Source organism: Gastrolobium bilobum, unplaced genomic scaffold, assembly GCF_033153095.1.
Source record: "Gastrolobium bilobum isolate Gb01-03AN ecotype WA unplaced genomic scaffold, APGP_CSIRO_Gbil_v1 utg34075, whole genome shotgun sequence".
Taxonomy (NCBI): Eukaryota; Viridiplantae; Streptophyta; class Magnoliopsida; order Fabales; family Fabaceae; genus Gastrolobium; species Gastrolobium bilobum.
In genome coordinates, this window is record NW_026896709.1 from 160,339 (window position 1) to 184,084 (window position 23,746).

At 34.3% G+C, this 23,746-nt stretch overlaps 3 protein-coding genes and 1 pseudogene across 3 annotated transcripts; all 4 read right to left on the reverse strand.

Annotated features, from left to right (window-relative positions):
- Window positions 1-1,395: 1,395 nt before the first annotated feature.
- On the reverse strand, window positions 1,396-5,575 carry LOC133301558 (YTH domain-containing protein ECT4-like; annotated as a pseudogene).
- On the reverse strand, window positions 4,917-9,798 carry LOC133301569 (methyl-CpG-binding domain protein 4-like protein). Its single transcript, XM_061501220.1, has 4 exons — window positions 9,668-9,798; window positions 9,002-9,512; window positions 5,828-6,024; window positions 4,917-5,704 (listed from the first exon to the last, which is right to left on the reverse strand). The coding sequence occupies exons 2-4, from the start codon at window positions 9,506-9,508 to the stop codon at window positions 5,593-5,595; spliced, it is 816 nt and encodes a 271-aa protein (XP_061357204.1). The 5' UTR covers window positions 9,509-9,512; window positions 9,668-9,798; the 3' UTR covers window positions 4,917-5,592.
- A 1,806-nt stretch (window positions 9,799-11,604) lies between these two features.
- LOC133301559 (protein BREAST CANCER SUSCEPTIBILITY 2 homolog B-like) lies at window positions 11,605-19,145 on the reverse strand. Its single transcript, XM_061501203.1, has 19 exons — window positions 19,007-19,145; window positions 18,841-18,900; window positions 17,037-18,068; window positions 16,817-16,944; window positions 16,562-16,710; window positions 16,088-16,210; window positions 15,824-16,021; window positions 15,663-15,744; window positions 15,523-15,573; window positions 15,151-15,226; window positions 14,943-15,054; window positions 14,773-14,844; window positions 13,627-13,822; window positions 13,372-13,548; window positions 13,017-13,159; window positions 12,845-12,907; window positions 12,558-12,756; window positions 11,831-11,998; window positions 11,605-11,743 (listed from the first exon to the last, which is right to left on the reverse strand). Exons 1-19 carry the CDS (start codon window positions 19,143-19,145, stop codon window positions 11,687-11,689), a joined length of 3,225 nt encoding a protein of 1,074 aa, XP_061357187.1. The 3' UTR covers window positions 11,605-11,686.
- Window positions 19,146-20,260: 1,115 nt separating this feature from the next.
- On the reverse strand, window positions 20,261-22,305 carry LOC133301560 (methyl-CpG-binding domain protein 4-like protein). The gene is made up of 3 exons (XM_061501204.1): window positions 21,802-22,305; window positions 20,495-20,691; window positions 20,261-20,372 (listed from the first exon to the last, which is right to left on the reverse strand). The coding sequence occupies exons 1-3, from the start codon at window positions 22,303-22,305 to the stop codon at window positions 20,261-20,263; spliced, it is 813 nt and encodes a 270-aa protein (XP_061357188.1).
- Between the last annotated feature and the right edge of the window lie 1,441 nt (window positions 22,306-23,746).

Genomic DNA, 23,746 nt, shown 5'->3' on the forward strand with positions numbered 1-23,746 from the left:
TGTGCGAGACAATAATTAATTTCAAAATTTATTTTTGTGAAGAAAAGAAAACGAAGAAAAAGTGAGAGAGAAAATGGAGAACCCTAGCAGTAGGAAATGAAGGAACAAAGCAACGATAGACGATAGCTTTAGAGGCATCAAGCATGACCAGCATTCTATCATCTATCCCTGCTCTGTTTTTGTGAAGAAAATAAAATGAAGAAAAAGTGGGAGCAAAAATGAACAACTCTAGCAGTAGGGAAAGAAGGAACAAAGCAAAGATAAACGATAACTTTAAAGGCATATCAAGCATGGCCAACATGTTATTGTAGTCTTTTTCTTGTGATTACGGTACCATTGTTACAAATTCGAACTATGTTTGTGAGAGATAAAATATGCTAAATGAAGTGTCATTCTGTAGAAACATTATCTGATTGGAATATCCGAGTCAAAAATTACGTTTTTCCAAGGTTTTATAGTAACAGAACTGCCTACGGTAACGAGATTATGCCATTTGGCACAATCGCGTGAATCCCCCCTCCTTCTGGAAGAGGGGGGGCGTCACTCAGTGTCGCTGAACTCCTTTGCAGCTCTAAAAAAACTTCATCCATAAATACCAGGAATTAAATACCAAATAAAAAATTAAAGGGGTAAAAAAACCCCATGTGGTCAAAGAGCCTGTGTGTGTACGCAAGCTTCTGCGCTCACAAAGTCGGTTCAGGTATGCAGAATCTAAACAAAAATAAGTAAGTCATATATTAATCAGAAAATATCGCCAAACAAATACCAATCCAAAGATTATTCTTTTCAAGGTGCTAGCTGCCTTTACTGCAAATAGCTCGCATGATAGGGAACATTAACAAATCTGAAACATACCAAACAAATTAACCTAACCCAAAATTATGAAAGAGAACAAAAGAAATGGCATAAAAACCTAGAGTCCTCAACTTCTACTGTCACTGGACCACTTTTTTTTATGGGAAATATAAGAATCATGTTGCAGGAATGGCACTGTTCATTCCTGCAACAAGGATACGGCGTCGTATCCTAAGGATACGGCGTCGTATCCTGATTTTGGTTTGACTTTTTTTTTTAAGCGTGGGACCCACACTTGATTTGTGTGTGTAGAAAAGTGCTCTTGTCATGTCAAATGACAAAAAAGGAACCCTTTTTTTATACAGGAAACACAAAAAAAAAGTGAATCCCACCGGTTTTTTAAAAATAAAAAAAATAAAAATCAAGATCTACACGAGTATTCTGATTTTTCATGTGTTGCTGCAAAAAATTTCTTCTGCAGCGACAGCAGAACTATAAAAGCCAAAAACCGAATCTACTCAAACTAAGAAAAACTGTAATGTAGGGCGATAAAACTAGAACTACAATAGAGATCTACAATAGAGATGAGGCACTATAGGAAACATATATTATACATGAAAACCATTCTTCATGTAAAACCTTTTTAGAAACCCCATTGACTTAACAGCTTGAATGACATCAGCAACACTACCATATCGGAATGAGATTTAACAAAACACGACTCTAGTTATTATCACTTAATGCTTTGGTCAAAGTGCTCAAAATTCCTGGGACAACTGATATATGATATATCTTCCAATCTGGTTTGAGTTTAAGAGGTAGTCACCGAAATAACATCTTCGGATTTAACTATAGTACCAACGGGTTTGTCAGAAGCTAAATTCCCTCTGTCAGCAACGCAGACTTCATTTTTACTCTCATCTAAGCGAACAACTTGAGCAAAGATCTTTGACATCTGCTTGATGAAATCACCTCTAATGTTACCAGAACTCCCATGCTCACTTTCTCCAACGATTCTTACAGCCATCATGCTTCCTTGCTGCCTTGCCTTTCGTTCTTGCATAGCTTTCTGCCGGTCTTCATAGAAATCAAAATCATCTAGGATGGACATATCAGTCATATAGTTCTTAAAAATGGTCAACATTTCATTACCCTGTTGCAATTTCACCTGAAATGTTTCAGAACGGAGCAAAAACAACATCGTAAGTTTAAAGGAAAAATTGTCACATTCTTAATAGCACCCAATAAATTGAAATTTAGAAACCATTGCATTTCTTAATAGCACATAATAAATTGGAATTTGTAAACCATATGCAAATTTATAAACACAAGTAGGACGGGAGACATTGATCTACGCTCATACTGTACCCACCAGTGGATAATATCTAAACGTTCCTTCATCAGTCAGAAAACATGCTTTTATAATTAGTCATTGCAGATAAAAGAGAGAGAGAGAGAGAGGGTAAGGGTGGGGAGGGGAGAGAGAACATGGCAACCAACATTGGGCCACTCACCCTCAAAATATATAAATGAGAGGAGAAATCATGTGGACAACATAGAAACGTAGAAAATCGCCTAAATAAAGATGTCACAAGTGTCATTTCAAACAAAAAGGTCAGGACCATATATAAGTTTTAGGTTGTCTATAACTTCAGAAGGTTTCTCAAGACAATAAGCAGCTCAATTTTCAACTTTGAAAAGTATTGACTTAATAAACTACTGCAACCATTTCAGTTTGTCTTTTCCCAAGTCAGCACATCACAAAAATATATTACAAACAGTAAAAATATTATTCGTAAATTCATTCAATTGAAGATGCTCAGATACCTACCTCCTGAGAATCTCGACTGTTGGTCACCGGCTTGTTATCATTATTTTCAAGAATAATGTGACAAAAGTGACTGTTAGGGACATCTTTAATCAAGTGCCACTTCACAGGAAACTGTCCACTCCACTTATCTTGTTGCCAGTAGTCTACACTCTTGTCAAAATCGACAGTTCCAACCATTTCAGCCACCCCACAGAACTGAGCACTTGCATTTACCTAGATGTCGTTATAACATGTATCATTTTCATAGCAGTCATATGAGAAAGCAACACAAGAGCAAGGCAACACCGAAATTAAAAATAATAGAAAGTAAAAACTAGCTTTGGTACTTTACTACTATAATTTTAAACCTAGTATCAACATCAAGAAACAAGACATCAAATAACCTACTCCTGCCAAATAAAACTACAGCTAAATCAGTAAAATGGAATAAGGTATAAAGTAAAGCATTAGTTGGCAGCATAAATACTCATCAATTCATTTAGAAAGTCAGCACGGAAGATAGAACAAACAATATCAATAAGTACGATAAGAAAATTAGGGGAAAATGAATTCAAAGAAGTATTGATATGCCCAAGGGTCAGTTCAATCCAGCAGCAACTAATATGCATGCATAACTATAAAGAAAATACAAGGGATATTTAGCTAAGAAAAGCTCTTCCTCAGACTTTCATTTGAGCTTCTATAGCACATAGCAAAGATTTTTCCATGGTTACTTCCTATAACCTTATTCATTTTTCTATAACTCCAATTAATTCTTCAGGAAGTTACTCTGCAACTAAATCAAATTCACACAGACACAGATATGCCCATATCACACATACAACTGAAACATGCAAAAACTGAACGTAACCATCACAGAATAAGTGGATCATAAGAGCAAGACATCAGACTGGATCACAAGAATATGAGCTTGCTTGAAAAATGTGCTCTTGTTTCAGTAGGGACAAACTAGAACATACATCTAAATGGATAATGATAGAATCTTACAAATACTCTGAACCAAGGTTTCTTGCAATAGCACAGAAGATACTAATTTGTAGTTAGCAATTACTATAGCAAGAATATTGTAGCTTAATATTTAAGCCTTCAAGATACATAAATCAGACGATTACTGAAAAGAATAGAAACATGCGGCAGGCATCTTGCTTCTCCTTTGCTTGGCAATATGCTGCATCTAGCTTTCTGTTTCCATTTGGTGTACTAGCCCATACACCATATTTGATGCTTTTGTGAACATTATCTTCACAATAAGATTTGATGACAAAAAATTTGGCATCCTTATAATCTGTGATAAAATCTGGCCCGTTGAATGATTCATTTTGGAACCTGGCAGTAGATGTACTACGTTTACTATTATCAACAGAATTATTTTCAGCTGATATTTGATTTTTCAGCTTTAAGGCCCTAGGACCTCGGTTCTGCTCACTAAGGATATCAAGAGTAACATTGCAACTGCAAGGAGAAGCATTTTCCCTGTCACTCCGTCTGCTATTTTCAAGAGAAAGCCGGCTCCTATCATTTTCACCAAGACTGGAAACAGCAATGCGTTCAAAGCTAGAACCGTGGTTACGCAGGTAGCCACTACCATAGGAGTTTGAACCAGATCCAAACCCATACAACAATCCCCGTTGATGAGAAGCCTGCACAGAATAAGTCAGCATTATGTATCAAAGTTTGGGTTTCTCTCTGCCCAAGTTCTACAGTTTCACATTGCTGCCATGGTGGTAGACTTATCATACATAGATGACAAGAAAACTTGGCTCATTTAAAACAGACTTAGAGATGTAATATAAAACCATTGATATGTTCCACATACTGGAGTTGTGCAGTTCATCAGCAAGTTAAGTTTCAATATAGTTAAGTTCAAAACTTGGACATTGAAACATTTTGCCTGATTATGCACAAGTAATAGAACAAACCATTCCAACACTGCCGAAATGACCCAAGGGAGCCAATTGGCTGTGGAGAAACTGCTGGAGATAGAGGCATCGATGACCTTTGCCTTTCCGAGGGTTTTGAACAATCTGACCAGATTCCACCAGATCCTGGTTCATTAAATCGTTGTTGGGAATCATGAAAATGGAAGGAATCAGGTGCTCCAGGAAAACTGCCCCTACCAAATGATCCCACTGAAGGATAGCCCGGTCTAGATCCAAAAAGCATGCTATCAACTTGTTGGTCAACACCTACGAAGTTGGTGAGCTCTGGCTGTGTAACTGGGGTCGGTGAATTAAGATATGATATGCTAGGAGGAACTAGCTGATGGTAATAAGGTGGCCCAGTGTATGGACATTGCTGGGAGGAGTATAGTTGTGAGTCTCCACCTACAGAAAGCAAAGGTGATGTAACTGAGGAATATGGTCCATAAGGCATATGTGGATTGAATCCATATCCAGAATGGAAAAGAAGAGATTGATTTTCATTGTAGATGCCCTAATATAAAAGAGAAAAAAGCTATTGGAATTTGGCCTTTGCTTGGTATTTATCTCTCTTTTCACTAAAATTTTAAAGCTTCAATAGATATTTTCTCAGGTTCCCAACTTCTAAAGATACTTTCACAGCTTCTCTCCTTCATCAACTAAACATTCTCGCTTGGTTCATAAATTCATTAAAACTGATGTTATGTCCCCTTATTGTGTTAGGATAAAGAATCAAAACTTCGTACATTTTAAAATAAAAAGCAATTGAATTGCCTTAACAAAGCTACATAGCAGAATATTCTTCTAAACATTGCATAGAATTTTTTAAAAAATTGAACCTTCGTACTTGCGCTTGCCAAAAAACAAGGATATCTTTTGTCTACCTCTAAGCCTTTGACAAAAGAAAAAAGATACACAAACAGAGAAAAGCATAAAAAGTTAAGAGGAAAATATGGACTTTCCCATCATCAGTACACAAATACAAAGAGACAGACACCAATATGAATAATTTAAAATTCCATTCCTTCATCCTATGTCTTTAACAATTTATGCTTGAGTTTCATGGAGCCATTCCCAATACTCATTTAGCTTGTGATCTGCAGGTCTCACTCGATCCCATTTTCCTGTACAAAATATAGCATATGCATCCGCTGCATACCTGATTGAGAAAGATTCAATATTATCATAGGGGAAAAAAAAGAGAAACATAGATTTACCTAAATAAAAAATTAAAATAAAAGGGCACACATGCACTCATAGAAAAGAACACAACATGACATACTTGCCAACACCATGGAGTTGAGTTACATGTGTCCATCTTTCCTCCAAGTATTCCTCAGAGAACCGCCGTAACATAAGTGCCCTTTTATTTTGAAAACCTAGAGGCTGTATTATCTTTGAAATTTCATCATTTGACACTCGTGTACAAGATTTTGCATCTGGACATAACTCAAACAGTTCTAGTAAAACCTCTTTTACCTGCATTTTGCAAAATAATCTATCTTAAATCAGTACATGCATCCATATAATTTAAACTTTTACACACCAACATACGATAATTAAATGAAAACCTCATATGCACAATAGGATGTTTTAACAAAAGCACAAATTACACTCCTGCAAATGACCACTAATTCTAATGGCACCATCTTCACCTTAGAGAACAAGGTGGCATAGGAGATCCTGGGAATTAATTGACTAGGTGTCCTGATTCCTAATTTACCATATTCTCAAACCATGTACCCATCTAATTGACATTACTCGAAGAATATCATAAATGAATTGACCCACTTACATATCAAATAACCAACTCGAAAAAAACCTAATGAAGATTTTTTTTATACTGAGACCTTATCAACTTGGTAAATATCATAAAGCATGCAACTTGGTAAATATCATAACACGAATAGAAGGTACATCTATGTCATAATCACCACATCCCCAACATAGTAAAAATATGCAGTGAAGAAATCTAATTTTCAACAAAGATTTCTATGCATCAAACAAAAAATATTTGTGAAAAGATAGAATTTGCACCATTAACTTTTTCCTTTTTTTTCTTCTCCTCTCTCTCTCTCTCTCTCTGAATCTTTTTTTTTTTATGTATTTATTTATTTTATTTTATTTTTCTAATATAAATATAAGTTTTTTTTTCCCATTTAATATTTATTTTTCCTTAATTTGTTCTTGCTTTTAATGGATTCAATGGCTGCATAACCCAACAAGGTTGGATTAAAGGTGATATTGTTTCAATCTTTACTTGACTATTTCACTCTTGCCAATCTATGTCGTACAATATACAGCCACAAGGCCTTACAGACAGCCATCCTATAAAATAATGTGTACATGCTTCCACAGATGATGTCAAACCAAGTATAGAAAACAAAGGAGATTTTTTTTATACGAAAATTTTTTTGTTAAGAGGAAAAGAGAAGAACAACTAGCAGGAGGATAAGAAAATATCCAACAAAGAAAAGACTTTAGACAACCAAAAAAAGCCAAGAAAAACAGAATAAAACAAAGTATGCAGCAAGGCTTCACAATCGTAATGGAAATCGTAGATAACAGCACCCTTGAAGTATCCACGGGCAGAATATTACAAAGAAACCCAAAAATATAAATCTTATCACATATCAAAATTATCGGCAAAGAAATTAAGAAACACCATTAAGATTCAAGTTTTCTTCTCCAACACACACCAGAAGATTGCATAAAATGTGCACTGCCATAAAATCTTAGTCCTTGTTTAACCAAAATCTTTACATTAAATCCTGAAAAGGTTGAGCAGAGTAGCCAGCTTACTTTGCATTAATAAGTGGTCCTCTGTCTCTGTTAGAATATATCCTGTATAATGCCATCACTGTTACAGTCAGCTGAGTCTGTTATAGTTAGTCTGTTAATGACGGTTGTAGAAGTTAATTATTAGACAGTTAGTTATGAGTTAGTTCTGTTAGTTTAGTCTAAAAATTTGTTTAAATTCTGGTTGTTCTGAATAGGGGATGGATTCTGCGATTCTCTCAAAGCTCATTCTCTCCCTTTTCACTTTCAGTCAATTTATCTCCTTTTCTATTACGGTATCAAAGCCCTAATTTCAGCAAAGACATGACAGTTGAGATCTGAAATTTGGAACATCTAAAAAAGAGGAAGAACGCTCTCAGAGTATCAACTCAGAAAAAAGCTTATTGCGGATTCTCTCATGCAATCTGTCCATAGGTGATCCAATCTCATCTAGACCATATTAATATTACTGGGGAAGAGTTTTCAAAAGAATATAATGCATGCATTACATCCATGATCATCGGAATGGATCCATACAAAGCTTAGTTTCTTGCACAGGAAGCAAGAATGGAGAAGAATAGAAAGTGTAATTTGTCCGATGCAATGTCCGGGAACATATATCATGCACCTGCAAATAATAGATTCTCTCAAAGCTCTCTGTCTCACTTTCACTTTCTATCAAATTCTCCTGTTTTCTATTAGCCTCTGCGCTCCACTAGAACATGACATACAAATCCGGAAAAAGAGTGAAAGATGGTGTATGAATCCGAAGAAAGTCATTTGTGTCAACCCTGTTATGTATGGATGTCTAAACAAAATACTTGACCTTAGAGAGAGCCTAGGATTTCAAATGAGTTTTTCAAGGAGGAAACTTCGAAAGTTAGAAGTATGAGTAAGAAATTGAAAAAAAAGACTTGCAAGAGAAAACAACAGAAGAATCTCATGTCTAAATTACATAGTTTGGTTGAGAGAGAAGAATACTCAAGTAAATCCACAAGAGCTATACTCTCAATAATTGAAATCTCTAAGGAAATGAAACTCAATATGACGAATGGTTTTAAACAGAATAAGAGTATTGTGCAAATTACTAAGAGTGGTTAGAGTAAAAAAGCAAGGCAAAATCCTCTATAAAGTTTAAAAGGAACACTTCCCACCCAAATGTCCTTCCAATAGTAATGAAAACTATATATAGTCAACAATCAAGCAAAAGGCCCTCATTTTGTGAAAAGAGTGGTATTTATATTCCGCAATGCTCTACAAATATTTCCCAAATATATTTTAATCTCTCCCTAAACATATCAAGAACTTGACACCTGAATGATAACCGCTGGGCTCTTGTTTCAAAGATGACAATACAGCATTGCTTTGGTAACCCACATAATAAACAGTTTAGAAACCCAAAAAATAGATCTATAGCCTCAAGTTACAGAGCCTTTTAAAGCAGACCAACAGATGAAGGGCACTGCTCATGTATAACAGCTACAAATATTAGAGTGAGAAACATGCTTGTTCCTCCAAACAGTACTTATTCAAATAGAAAGATACAATAGCATGGTATATGAATGCCAAGGCCAATAGTAAAACATTGTCTCAGAATAGGGGCTAAATTGGGAAAACATTATGCAAAGAATCAAATATCCAGATGCTATTAAATCAGTAGGCGAATACATGAATATACCTTCCGACCGGTAGTTCTGTTGAGAAGCATGCATATAACCAACACCCTCCAAGGGTCATGAACGTGATCCTCTTGAAGGAGAACAATCTCAGACCGCGGAGGCTTCCATGTATTATCAGGAGTTCTTCTTTCATATGCCTCATCCCGCTTCTCAGAAGCCGAAAGGGTTCTTTTAACTGTAATCGGTTTTTCACTGCCACTAGATTTATTTTCCAATGTGCTTTCTTCTATTTTAGGCCCCTTATCGAAGTATGGAGAGACCTTTCGAGAAGAAGAAACATAGTTTACACTAGCCGAATCTTCTACTTTCAAATTTTTCGATTTCCTCTTGGCTTTTTCAACCCGTTCACCTCCTTTTGAGCAAGAGAAATAAGAGGAAACTATTCGAACTTCAGTCAACCTCTTTCTCTTCTTTTCAGCATTTTTGTTGTTCCTCTCGGACTTCTTGTCGACAATCAGAGTTTCTTCATTCAGATTAGAGTGTGGTAAAATAGCTGGATACTCCATTCTCCTAAAACGATAAGATAATAAACATTAAGCAGTTCAGAAGAGAATGTAGTTATTCAACGTCAACAAACTCACCATAGAATGAAAAACAAAAAAACAAAAAACAAAAGAAAACAATATAATGAAACGGTGTCAGAGGGACAGGAGAAAGTAACTTACAGCGAAACGAGGGCTTTGAAAATAAGATATGGCGGGAAGAAAGGAAGGAAACTGAAGGAACCAGTAAGGGTTGGGTTAGGGCAACAAGTAAAAGAGAGAAACTGAAGGAAGAAAGGCAAAGACTCCTCGATAATGGTAAAATGATATATTGACTATTGAGTTACTAGCACGACCGCGTATATGGACATTTATAAAACTTCTTTAATTTTCTGCTTTTAAATTCAATTCTTTCGTTTAATGTTTTGATTAATAACGTAATTTAAAAGAATTGCCATTATTTTAAACTTAGGGCATGTTTGGTGTATAAGATAATGCTTGATAATATAAGATCTGATAGTATAAGATCTGATAGTATAAGACCTGATTGTATAAGACCTGATTAAATTTTAATACTATCTAACGTTTGGTATGATATTGTATAAGATAATATCCTCCAATATTTTAAAAATTAATATATTAAAAAAATTTATTTTAATATATAAATGTTGAAATGATATATTAGTTCTTGAAAATTGTACTTGTAAGCAATATTAATACATCAATCCCTTATCAAGCCTAATCCACCACTCCTAAACCGGATTAAGTTATACATCATTTTGATGTATAAAGGGGTCATGCTGTATAAGCTTATACTATACGATGGTCACACCAAACAATTAAAAATATCATAACGTATAGTATAAGCTTATATTATCAGGCCTTATACATCACACCAAACAGGTCCTTATGACTCTTATTAACTCTTTAATTATCGTATCAATTCAAAATCTACCATTGAAAAGGATAAAAAATTAATCGTCATTGATTTCAAATTATTAATCAAATTAATTTAACAACAACAAAAAGAGGTAGTAAGAGCAATAAACTTAAAATAGTGATAAATATAAGCGCCCCAAATTAAAAATAGATCTAAAATTCCATTAAAAGGCAGTGAATGGAGGTCTAGAACCTCAATTTTGAAAGATCATGACCATAAAATAGAGTACAGTAGATCTCATGAGATGTTTTGAATATTATGATCATCGTCCATGAATAATATTATATCAAGAATAAATTTACTTTATAATTTATTGAGTCAAACTTATTAATTAATCAATATTTTGCAATAAATTATAATCATTGATTGATAAAAATCAATGCATACAATCTAAAATGACACAAAATTATTTTATTTTTTTTCGTGTGAAAAATTATATCTTTTAAAAGGACAAATATTTTACCCAAATAAAATATATGACAAATTAAGCTACTAGGATTGTCTAGTTCCAAAGAGTGTGGGTAATATGCATAAGATCATAACTTCGAACTATAATATATATATGTCAAATTAAGTTACAAGGATTATCTTTAGTCTGTTGAGATATACAAATGTAACGAGTCTCACATTGATTAATAATAATAAACTAAGAATATATATCAATAGATAAACCCGTAAACCAAATGCCTTGAGATTTTGTATGAAAATATGATATCAAACTCACTTAGTGTATTTAATTCACTTAGCTCGTTAACAGTGTTCTTCCGTCACGAATTTTCCAGAGCTACGAAATTTTGAAAATGACGTGACGTAACAAACAATAAATGTGCCGGATTTTCTACAGCTTACAATTAAAAAATTGTATTATTTTCACTGAGTTTCCATTTCTCATATTTTGTTTCTAATACTCTATTTCTTTTTTTAGAAAAAAAAAAAAAAAAAAACTTTTAAAATGCCATAGCCCATGGGTGATCATTTCCATTGTGGTGGAATAAATGTTGGATCACAATTCCAACATCATCTTCAATATTGATGATTAGAGATGTTATATGTAGTAGTAGGGTGTTAGCAGCAGTAAACGAGAGAAAAAGCATCCAGAAAAGGGAAATTTCAACGGAAACTATAAGGTGATGATGCTGAGAAGTTAAAGACCGGATAACTTTTAGATGATGTCATGTCATAGATTTCCGATACTCGGTAATATTACATAGACAATAGAGCGACATATATATAGCCACATCTTTAGTTGAGTTTTTCTCCTTCTAGGCTTTACAATTGCCAACCACATACAATACCTTTTCCTTGAGTTTCTCTATTGTCTGCAGAAAAGATGAAACAAGATATCATTATAAGCAATGGCACCGTGCAGAACAAGTTTTTATACGGTAGAGTTACATGGTGCATACCGAGCAAGAATTATTTGCCCATCTTCTGATGGAGCTGGCAGCGTTTCTGAGGTGAGAACAGTGCGGGGAATCGAAATCCAAATAATAGGTCGAGGTTTCAGTGGCATCAGCAACCCATATATGGTTTGCATAGTCCTTTTCCTTTTTTATAAGATTACAGAAACCAACCTGCAAATAAAGAATATACAGGTCTCATCCAAGTCATGAAGGAATGCAACTTTATACTTGTTTCGCAAGCTAGACAACCTTTATTTATTTTCATATTATCCATCGGTTCATGGATTACTCGACTAGTCCAATTCGAGCAAGGTAGGATTACATGGACAGCAAAGTTTTCCCTACCAAGTTTTAAACACAGTTATATTCCCAGGAACTCGAACTCGAGACCGATGGTTAAGCTGAAATAAACCTTAATCAGTTGACCCACATGCACGGTGGTGCAAACTGACAACCTAAGCACCTTACACTTTATTTGCAGAAATAATTGTTTCATTGAAACCTAATCTGAAATATCCAGCAGTACGTGCTAACCTGAAAACCTATATCCAAAACTATGATATCATAATTTTCTTTTGTAAGGTATGAATGATCAAGCTGTAAATATTGTTGATAAAAGACAATGATGACAGTGACAAGTTTACAGTCACTGGGAGGAAATAAATTATAATCCATAAAGGATATAAAAGTTTAAATTGCAGTACCAAAAAAGATAATACATTGCAATTACCGTAGATCCAGCAAGGTTATAGTTGATTGGTGGAGATGAATCATAATCAATCGATGGGGAGCAAAAGCAGATGCCAAGCAAAGAGTTGATTAAACCACCCATGATGGATCCATCAGTCACAAAAACCCATTGCTTCCTTTGCTGGGCTGATGTATAAACCTCTCCCACATACACAACATATGCAGCAATATCGAACTCACTGTATAAGAATAATGACAAGGGATTGTAAAATATTTTCTTGCTATTCATTTTTAACTGATAGCAAAAGGACTAGGGCGTCAAAATACTTGGAAAGAGAGATGCCACTTAAACTTGACAATGAAATCGATTTTCTACCAATGAAAAATGGCCTACAAAGGACAACAATAAGCTGCATTTAGAATTTGACATAACAAGAACAAAGCCTAGTAAAAATTCCTTTTTCTTTCTTTCATACTATTTTGATTGTTAGATACCTACTTAAATTGTTCCTTTGCATTTATAGATAAAGGCAACCACTTGGTAGAAGATCCTCTAGTCTGCAAGCAAATGATATCCAGATCAGAACCTGACGGTATGAGCCCTGCAATTGCATATGCTTCTCCCTCTACCAGCTCCTGACGCTGTCACATTTGCAACAATTGTGAGAAATTTACTGATGTCCATGATAAAAATTTATTAAAAGGTAGGGGAAGAAAGGAAAGGAAGTGTATGGTACTTAGCTAGGGATGCATGAGGAAACCGTTTGCATACAAAGCTACAACCTCAGAATTACTGAAAAATTATGGACACAAAGAAATATGACTAATCTTTGCAATTGGCTCACAAGCCTCACCTGCTTCTCTGTGGGGTTCCAGATTGTTACTATGCCTTCTTTAGGTTTGTCTTGTCGAGTTTTGCAAGTTAATCCAACTACCCTTAACCTCATAAATGGTGTGATTTCTCTATGTCTCAAGCCAGCATCTGTCAAAGCTTTCTCAATTGATTTTTCCATTTCTGACTGTCTGCTTGCCTGAAGATGGATTTGAAATCATAAATATCTTTGTGCATATGAACTTCTATTAAGATAGGAATATAATCTCACTCTCACATTTAATTTGGCCTTATAAGCAGCAAAAGATTTTAGCTGCTCTGGGCTCATATCTGCCATTAGGAATTCGGGTTCTTCAGCTGTCTCCAGCATTTTATAAATCTTAGCCCCTTCACTATCACTGTCATCATAAATATGTGAACCTGTATGGTCATTCTGATACTCCGAAATGATCCAATCCACAATAGCAGAGCGTCTGCAGCCATATGGGTGATCAGTCTCAGCACAAGAACAAAAATTCTTATTATTGGGCCATAAAAATAACAATTATACCCGCATGGTAAGAACCTGATCATTTTTTCTCGCATTCCTATTTGCACACCAGTCACAGAATTATATAACAAATTTTATCTATTTCGTCTTATTCTTATGTACTCCATTATGCTGCTAAACAAATTTAAATTTATTGTGGCTACAGAAATTATATTTCTTAGAAAAGTCAAGACAGTTAAGTTAGGCCCAAAAGACTCCACTTAATTCCATCTATAGCCATCAAATTATATTATAATTCAGGTTTAACATTTATCAAGCAGTGTACATGAAGAGTTTAATACCAAAATTAATGAACTCCTTTTCTCCTATTTTCATCTCTCTTGGTGATTGGTTCTTGCCCAGGGAAGGCAGAGCCTCTCTCTCAGAACTAATTTCAGCTACTCTGAGTTCTTTCCCAAAGGACCCCACATGATGCATGTTTTTATTCCATAAATCCAAGCAGCACTAGTTCCTATAAATAAGGCTCTACATTAATTAGGAATTACTTTCTTAAAACAAGACGTTGTGTATTTATGGGGCAAGGATGTTACAACTCTTGAACTTTTCTAAGAGATACATGTTATATGAGCTGCAAAGTAAAACCCTAAAAGAAAATAATAAGTTTCTTTTTCATCCCCTTACCCCTAAGATCTTGGGCCTACCACACCTTAGTTTTTCTGCAGAATATAGTATTTTCTAAGAGGTATAATGGAACAGGAACAAGAAATTAATAAAATGACTTGACAATTTGCAACCTAGTTAAAACACACACCGAGAGAACCAAAATGCAACACAAAAGCTCATGATTAACAGGAAATATCCAGATCAGACGAAAAAAAGAGAGAGGAGATAGATAGGGGAATATTAAGATACTTTAATAGTAAAAGAAGTCACCTGTGATTGTACAGCTCCATCATTTTATTCTCCATCCTCTCTGATATGACCACAGACCGTCCACTGCTTAACCTAATCAGAAAAACAGTTAATAGCTTTCTTGAATATATTTCTTAATTTACTGAACATATTTCAAGTGAAACTGAAGGACATCCACCATTAAGAGCTACCTTTCCTTGTAAAGAATAGGATATATGCGGGTAATTCCAGCCAAAGTTTGAGGGATTGGACCCCCATTACTTTTTATACATCTGAAAGCTAAAGGTGGACCAGCAGCCTTACCTGCAGATTAGCTTAAAGAAGATAAGCTCAAGGAACAAAATACTACATTTCTATAAAATTGAGAAGAGTGGCATTCACAAACTAAAAGATGCTTACAAAATCCTAACCGTTCAGCCCAATGAGCTCTATATGTTCCATTTATCTTCAGCAATAAACAAACTGTTGATGACACCTGAAATTATAATAGAATATAAGGGAGCAATATGTCAATAAAATAGCAATATATATATATGAGGAACGATCAACTTACACCAATATAATTCTTAAACCCATTATTAGTCATTCATCCCACTTCCATTTAATAGCTCTAATTTATTAGTCACATGAGCCATTAGATGCAAGTTGGACCAACAGCTAATAATGGGTATAAGACTTGTTCATCGCTATATGTTGATCCCCCTATATATATATATATATATATATATATATATATATATATATATATATATATTCTAAGCCATAGAGAACCTCAAGGGGTGAAACTGGCCCATTCCAGCCACATAATTCTGCTCCACAGATCTGCATAAGGCACATGTAAGCAGAGTTCAATGTTATGGGTTATAATCAAGGAAGGCAAGATAAACGACAAAGACAGACCAACAAACTACCCGAAGCTTCTGTCCAATAAACAATCTTCCAGCAGCCCATTGCTTTGACAATGGAACATCTAAAATGGCATTCATAGAATACCTGCAAGGGAAAATCATTCAACATACCAGGGAACCTCATTTTTTTGGAATCAGACAGCACGTATGTTAAAAAAATTTACCATCCATCAGTTAGTTCAACTTTCACTTCCTCCCTGCTCTGAGCCCCAGTTCCTGTCTCAGAAAAAGTCCCACTTTCCAGTCCATGATCGGAGTGAAAACTACAAATGCAGAGAGTCATCGTTGAAGAAGGCAATGCATCTCCTTCAAGAATTTTCTTGATTGTAGACCGATGGCCATGATTCACTTCTCTTTCATATCTATGCACCAAATGTCATCATTAGTTTTATCGAACCAAAATATGTTGTCTTACAGGGCTTACATACCTGTACTTCAGTTCCTCAAGCACATTTGATACGGTCAAAAATTTTACTGCAGACCTAGCTGGATTGCATCTGTCGTAGCATGCTAGTTTCCAGACAATCCACTTGTAATGATTCATGACCCACCTAGAGAGATGTGCAATGGAAGTGTAAAACTAAGGCAATTAAGTGGAGGCAAAAGAACATTGTTGAAGTACATTACAATGACTAATACATATGAATAACACCAAAGAGCACTTCAAGTACCAAACTCCCTTAAAATATTAAATTTAACCATAGAGGATATCATAAACTCAACAACTGATCTCCATTTCATTCAATAAACAATTAAAATTTTCAAGTAGCAATTACTTTCAGACACACTTCAACAAGCTAACTGACCAAGCCTTGTTTTGATAAAAAAAACCACGTAGCAAAGTTACTCTTAACAGTTTCCACAGACACTGGAAACAAAAGTTCAGGGCAGAAGCAATTTACTCTTTAGAAGCAAATTGCATGGAAGCTCCATGTCGAGCCAATAGATGGACAAAAGCTTCTGCTCCCATAACATTATCACCAGACCCATCATGGAAAAAGTGTTTTTCTGCATTCAATGATGTCATCTGTCTGCCCTGGTTTGGAAAACACTGCAACAAAATTCATTTTGGTGCACAGAGTGTTGTCAGTGGAAAGAGAATGAGGTCATAGGAGAAGACAATAATAAACATTGATCATATAACAGATTACACTCACAACGTTCCCCCGCTCTAATGGAGGTGCTGCAAAAAATTCCTTGATGTGCATCCTTGGATACCGAAATGGATATCGGGTAGAAACCTTTATTTTGCATCCAGAAGCACCAGAGGATAATTGAGACAAATCTGAAGATCACAACCTCAAAACTAGTATAATAGGTCTTGCAACTAATAAAATTCAAAAGGAAAGTACTTAAAAGCTCTTAAGGAATGCTTACCATTAGGAAAAACTGCAACGTCCTGGTCAAAAGGGACAGAAGTTTTGGAACAACGAGGCCTTTTGAAGGAAGAAACAGTTAAACCTAAACCTAGTCTCCTTTTTCCACTAGCAGCTTGTCTATTTTTTGTATGAACTGTGTTAATGGTATTGGAAATATCAGCAAATGATCTGCCTGATGACATTTCACGTGGATCTGCTTTTGAAGAAAAACCATTCAGAGAAGAATGATACACAGTTGAGTCCGGCGCTTGGTTCCTGTCATATAAGGGTTTCTGTCCCCAAGTGTTACAACTCTTACGGCTATAATCATTTTCATCCCCAACAGCATCAAATCTCATGATTAAGTTATTCCCAGTACCTTCAGAAGTTGAAAAGTCTTTTTGTCTAGAAGACCGCATGGGGTATGTGCAACTTTTAGTCATATGATTGCTCTCTGATGTTATTTGATGGCGCAAAGGAGTATTAGTATCGCTCCTATCACAAGCTAAAGTAGTGTTGTTTTGTCTCTTATTTTGAAATGAGAAAATTGAATCACCAACATCCCCTCCATCAAGGAAATCTCCCAGGTCTGGGTCACCAAGAAGGCTCCTAGCACGTTGGAGTGCATCATTAGAAATGGATATAGACCTTCCACCTGCAGTTTGGAATTTAATTGGAGCTTGTTTATCTGGTTGAACAACTTTTTGGTCAAACTCATTCTTTAATGTGTGACTACTACCAACTGAAGGACTTTGACATGATACAACATTCATCATCTTATAACTGTTGATAACTTTATGTTGCTGTACATGAGGTGACAGTTGTTGCCTTTCATATGTTTCGACCATAGCATGTAATTTTTTTGTATGCTGAGGGCTTTTTTTTGTATGCTGAGGGCTTGGGATATTACTACCAACAGTGTCTTCTTTCAACCCCAATAATGTCTTTGCTCGAGCAAGACCATTAGAAGATATAGTAATTCTTTTGCCAGATACTGTCTTAAAGAGAGAATTTGAGAAGCTGCAAATATTATGTATTGCATGCTCTTCACCTGCAATTCATTAGTCCAGATCACATACATTAGTCTATATATAAAAGCACTTCAAATTACATATTGAATGATGGAAATTTTACTTCAATATCAGGGAAACTGGACTATGAGAAATCGGGAGATAGATTTAGAAAAATTAATTTCCTCTGTAAAATCACTTTGCAAGACAGAAACCCAAAAATTCAACTATACTAAGCTTTTCTACAGCTTTGGTGAGTGACGAACTAGGATACTTTGCAATAGAAGAGGTCGAGCTGGAGCGATGATAAAACTGTTTCTTTGTGACCGAAATGCCTTCATCACTACCCTTGCTAGTCAGATTTTTTTACATGGAGCAATAGAATAGGACGAGACTGGCAGTGGTAAAGCTGCTGTTGTGTGACTGAAAGGTCACATATTCAAATCCAACAGACAGTTTCTTTGCCAAAAAATAAATATATAATAATAAGACTGTGTACAAGATTTCTCTCACTCCTACTCTCACAAGTTGGGGTTTCTTTGCCAAATGGAGACCGAACCCCGACATCATCACCGTCCAAGTTTTAAAGAATTGCAGCAATGCCAATTGAGCTACAAACTCATTCACGAGGAAATAAGATATAAATTGCATCTCAACAAACAGAAAGACAACAAAATAATAGCTTCAGTTTTCCCAGAATAAGATGTTGCATTCCCACACAAAAAAAAAAAAAGAAAAAAAAAGAGGTTTATTGAATAATTAAATTTTACTAAATTGAAATACTTAGGCAAAGAAGTGAAATGGATAAGACACCTTCAGAAATAGCATCATCGCCAAGAACAGCTGGAGTGCCTTCATTGATATTCGAACAGCCTTTAACAAACAACACATTAGTCTCGTGCGGTATAACAAAATAATAATAATTATTATTATGCAAAATCTAAGCAAAGGTTAATATTTAAAATTGAAAATTTTGAACCTTGAAGAAGAATATCAGCCATGGAAGGGAGGAGAGGGGTGGCAATGGGAGTGGGCAAGGGTTTAACATTTGAAGCATCTTTACTAATTTTCCAGTGGTAATTGTTTTCAGCATCGGAGAATATCTGCCATGTTGACATTGTTTTCTTCTTCTACTTCTTCTTCACGTGTGTGGATAAACAAATTAGGGATCAACTATTCTTTATTCTTTTTTTAAGTTCACTTTTACTTTCGGGATGGCGGGAAAAGCTCTCATGGAGGGAAGTAAGAAACGCCGCGCACTGTATTTTGAAACAATTTTACCAGCGTTCTCGTATTTTTAAAATTTAAATGTTTTATTCACCCAAAAAAAAATTAAAATAAATGTTATTGAGAATACTTAGAATTGGATGAAATATTCAAAAAAAAAAAAAAAAGTTGCATTTAACATTTATTTTAGAAAATAACGAATTCCGTTTCTGAAATTAGTGGAGAGACTAGTTATTCTCAAAATAAATATTGCTTGAAGGGAGAGTTTTGTCCCAGTTTGTTATCCTATCCAACTTAAATTAGATTATTCAATGAATTGGTGAAGAAATAAAAATAAATAAATATTTCTTAAACATTGTATTCAAATTAAAATATTTTTTCTTTAAAAAAGTTACTTACAAATTTAAAATAAATTATTTTTTCATAAATCTATGCAATGTATCGTGAATTTTTAAACAATTGTAATAAATTAAATATGTTTGGGAATGTATATTTTCTTTTTAGCATTCAAATTTTTATAATAAAATTTTCATCATTTTATAATCACCAACATTTGATATGTTCTAAAACATGGTTTTATTTCATTTAATTTGGTCGTTTCAGATTTGTTATTTTCAAGTTTCGATATGAAAAGTTTATCTTTACTTTCGGAACAACTCCAACATCCCTATATTTTCCTATTCTCATAAAACAAAAAATCACGTGAGATTGGAATTATTTTCCTTGATGGGATATAGCATTCGATATAATAGCACTCTAAATAGTATGAAAAAAAAAGCTCTACGAAGAGTCATAATAGGTGACATGACAAGGATATCTTTTGTCTACCTCCGAGCCTTTGACAAAAGAAAAAAGACACACAAAAAGAGCAAAGCATAAAAAGTTAAAGAGGCAGATATGGATTTTCCCATCATCATCAGTACACAAATACAAACACAAATACAAAGAGACAGACGTCAATATGAATAATTTAGAATTTCATTTTTCATCCTATCTCTTTAACAATTTATGCTTGAGTTTCATGGAGCCATTCCCAATACTCGTTTAGCTTGTGATCTGCAGGTCTCACTTGATCCCACTTTCCTGTACAAAATATAGCATATGCATCCGCTGCATACCTGATTGAGAGAGATTCAGTATTATCATAGGAAAAAAAAAGAGAAACATAGATTTACCTAAATAAAAAAATAAAATAAAATGGCACACATGCACTCATAAAAAAGAACACAACATGACATACTTGCCAACACCATGGAGTTGAGTTACATGTGTCCATCTTTCCCCCAAGTATTCCTTAGAGAACCGTCGTAACATACGTGCCCTTCTACGTTGAAAACCTAGACCCCATATTACCTGTGAAATTTCCTCATCTGAAACTTGTGTAAGAGATTTTGCATCTGGACATAACTCGAACAGTTTCGGTAAAACCTCTTTTACCTGCATTTTGCAAAATAATCTATCTTAAATCAGTACATGCATCCATATAATTTAAACTTTTACACGCCAACATACGATAATTAAATGAAAGCCTCGTATGAACAATAGGATGTTTTAACAAAAGCACAAATTACACTCCTGCAAATGACCACTAGTTCTAATGGCACCATCTTCACCTTAGAGAACAAGGTGGCATAGGAGATCCTGGGAATTAAATTGACTAGGTGTCCTGATTCCTAATTTACCATATTCTCAAACCATGCACCCATCTAATTGACATTATACTGGAAGAATATCATAAATGAATTGACACACTTAAATATCAAATAACAACCTCGAACATAACCTAATGAAGATTTTTTATACTAAGACCTTATCAACTTGGTAAATATCATAAAGCATGAAATTTGGTAAATATCATAACACAAATAGAAGGTACATCCATGTTATAATCACCACATCCCCAACATGGTAAAAATATGCAGTGAAGAAATCTAATTTTCGACAAAGATTTCTATGCATCAGACAAAAAATATTTGTGAAAAGATAGAATTTGTGCCATTAACTTTTTCTTTTTTTTTCTTCTCCACTCTCTCTCTCTGAAAAAATAAAAAAATAAAAAAATCAATTAATTTTTTTTATTTTTTATGTATTTATTTATTTTATTTTATTTTATTTTTCTATTATATATATATAAGTATATTTTTTTCTCATTTATTATTTATTTTTCCTTAATTTGTTCTTGCTTTTAATGGATTCATTGGCTGCCAAACCCAACTAGGTTGGAATAAAGGTGATATTGTTTCAATCTTTACTTGACTATTTCACTCTTGCATGCCAATCTTTATTTTTCTTTACAGAGCCTTTTAAAGCAGACCAACAGATGAAGGGCACTGCTCATGTATAACAGCTACAAATATCAGAGTGAGAAACATGCTTGTTCCTCCAAACAGTACTTATTCAAATAGAAAGATACAATAGCATGGTATATGAATGCCAAGGCCAATAGTAGAACATTGTCCCGGAATAGGGGCTAAACTGGGAAATAAATTATGCAAAGAATCAAATATCCAGATGCTATTAAATCAGTAGGCGAATACATGAATATACCTGCCAACCAGCAGTTTGGTTGAGAAGCATGCATATAACCAACACCCTCCAAGGGTCATGAACGTGATCCTCTTGAAGGAGAACAATCTCAGACCGTGGAGGCTTCCATGTATTATCAGGAGTTCTTCTTTTGTAAGCCTCGTCCCTCTTCTCAGAAGCCGAAAGGGTTCTTTTAACTGTAGGCCGAGAGACATTCTGAGAAGAAGAAACATAGTTAACACTAACAGTGTCAATGTCATTCCTATTTTCCTGTAATTCAACCTGATCTGTATTTTCTTGAATCTCAACCGATTTTCTCTTCTTCTTCTTCTTGGTTTTAGTCTTTCCATCGTGAACTTCATTTCCATCCTGCAACAACTTATCTTCAGTGGCACTACATGAATCCTCTTCAATCAACCCCTTTCTCTTCTTTTCAGCATTTTTGTTCTTCCTCTTGGACTTCTTATCGACAATCAGAGTTTCTTCTTTCAGATTAGAGAGTGGTAAAATAGCCGGATACTCCATTCTCCTAAAACCATAAGATACTAAACATTAAGCAGTTCAGAAGAGAATGTAGTTATTCAATGTCAACAAACTCACCATCAAATGTCAACAAACAAAAAAACAAAAGAAAACAGTATAATGAAACGGTTTCAGAGGGATAGGAGAAAGTAACTTACAGCGAAACGAGGGCTTTGAAAATAAGATATGGCGGGAAGAAAGGATGGAAACTGAAGGAACCAGTAAGGGTTGGGTTAGGGCAACAAGTAAAAGAGAGAAACTGAAGGGAAAGGCAAAGACTCCTCGATAATGGTAAAATGATATATATTGACTATTGAGTTACCAGTACAACGGCGTATATGGACAATTATAAATTCTTAGTGTCTGTTTATATCTTCACTTTATCAAGCCAAAAGCTGTTTATAAACATAAATTAGGTCAAATAAATTTAAAAAAAAAAAACTCTTATGATAAAAAAATTCTTTTTTTTATAATAAAAACAAAAGTTAAAAATTAAAAGCTCTCATGAGAGTTTTTTTTTAAGATCTTTGTTTTAATCAATTGTGATGTTTTAATTGGATCTTGCAAAGTTACAACAACATTTTTTTGGAGATTAACGCCACTAAACACTTTTATATCGCACTTGCTTTATGTTTATCATGTGTTGATTCTGTGAGAATTTCTTATGACCCTACTCTAAAGTATAGGACTTGGAGTTCCATATTAAAAACATAAGGTTCTGGTGTAAAATTTATATAAATTTTAGACTCTCATTCTCATATCTCACATGCTAGCTTTTGGGATCAGCTCTCCTAAGATTTGTTTCAATTACCTTTGGAGAACCTCACATCGAAAGGTTTGTTTTCTAGCCTCACTAATACGATATACTTAGTACTTCTTTGAAAACTCTTTTTTTTTTAGCTTATTTTCTCCTTATAAATAGAAGTTTAGTCAACTATAATTTTACAAATACTCTTATTATAAAAATAATTTATTTTTTATAATGAAAAAAAAGCTAAAAGCTCTCAAAAGAAACTTGTTTAATATATATGTCAGCTTTTTTGAGTTTTCACATTTATTTTTCAATTATACTCTTATTCTAAACTTCTATTTATAAATTTTATCATTTACCCTAATAACAAATCATTTCATCTCTTTCCTTTTAAAACTCTAAAAACAATTTTATACGATTATCAAACCGTTTTTATTTTTTAAGCTCCTTTTTGTAATTTTAATTTAAAATTTGCTTTTAGTTTAAAAAAAATGCCAAACATGCTCTTAGTAAATGGGAAATGGGCATGATGGTAGGCGGTAGCCTATGTTTGGATGAATTTATTTAATATTTAAAATAATTAATACTTAAAATCTTTTTAAAATTTGGATTTTTACTTAATAAAATCAAAACCAAACATTATGCAGTTGCAACGCGGAATGAGACTCCGGTGGTGTGCTTTAGGACCTGTTA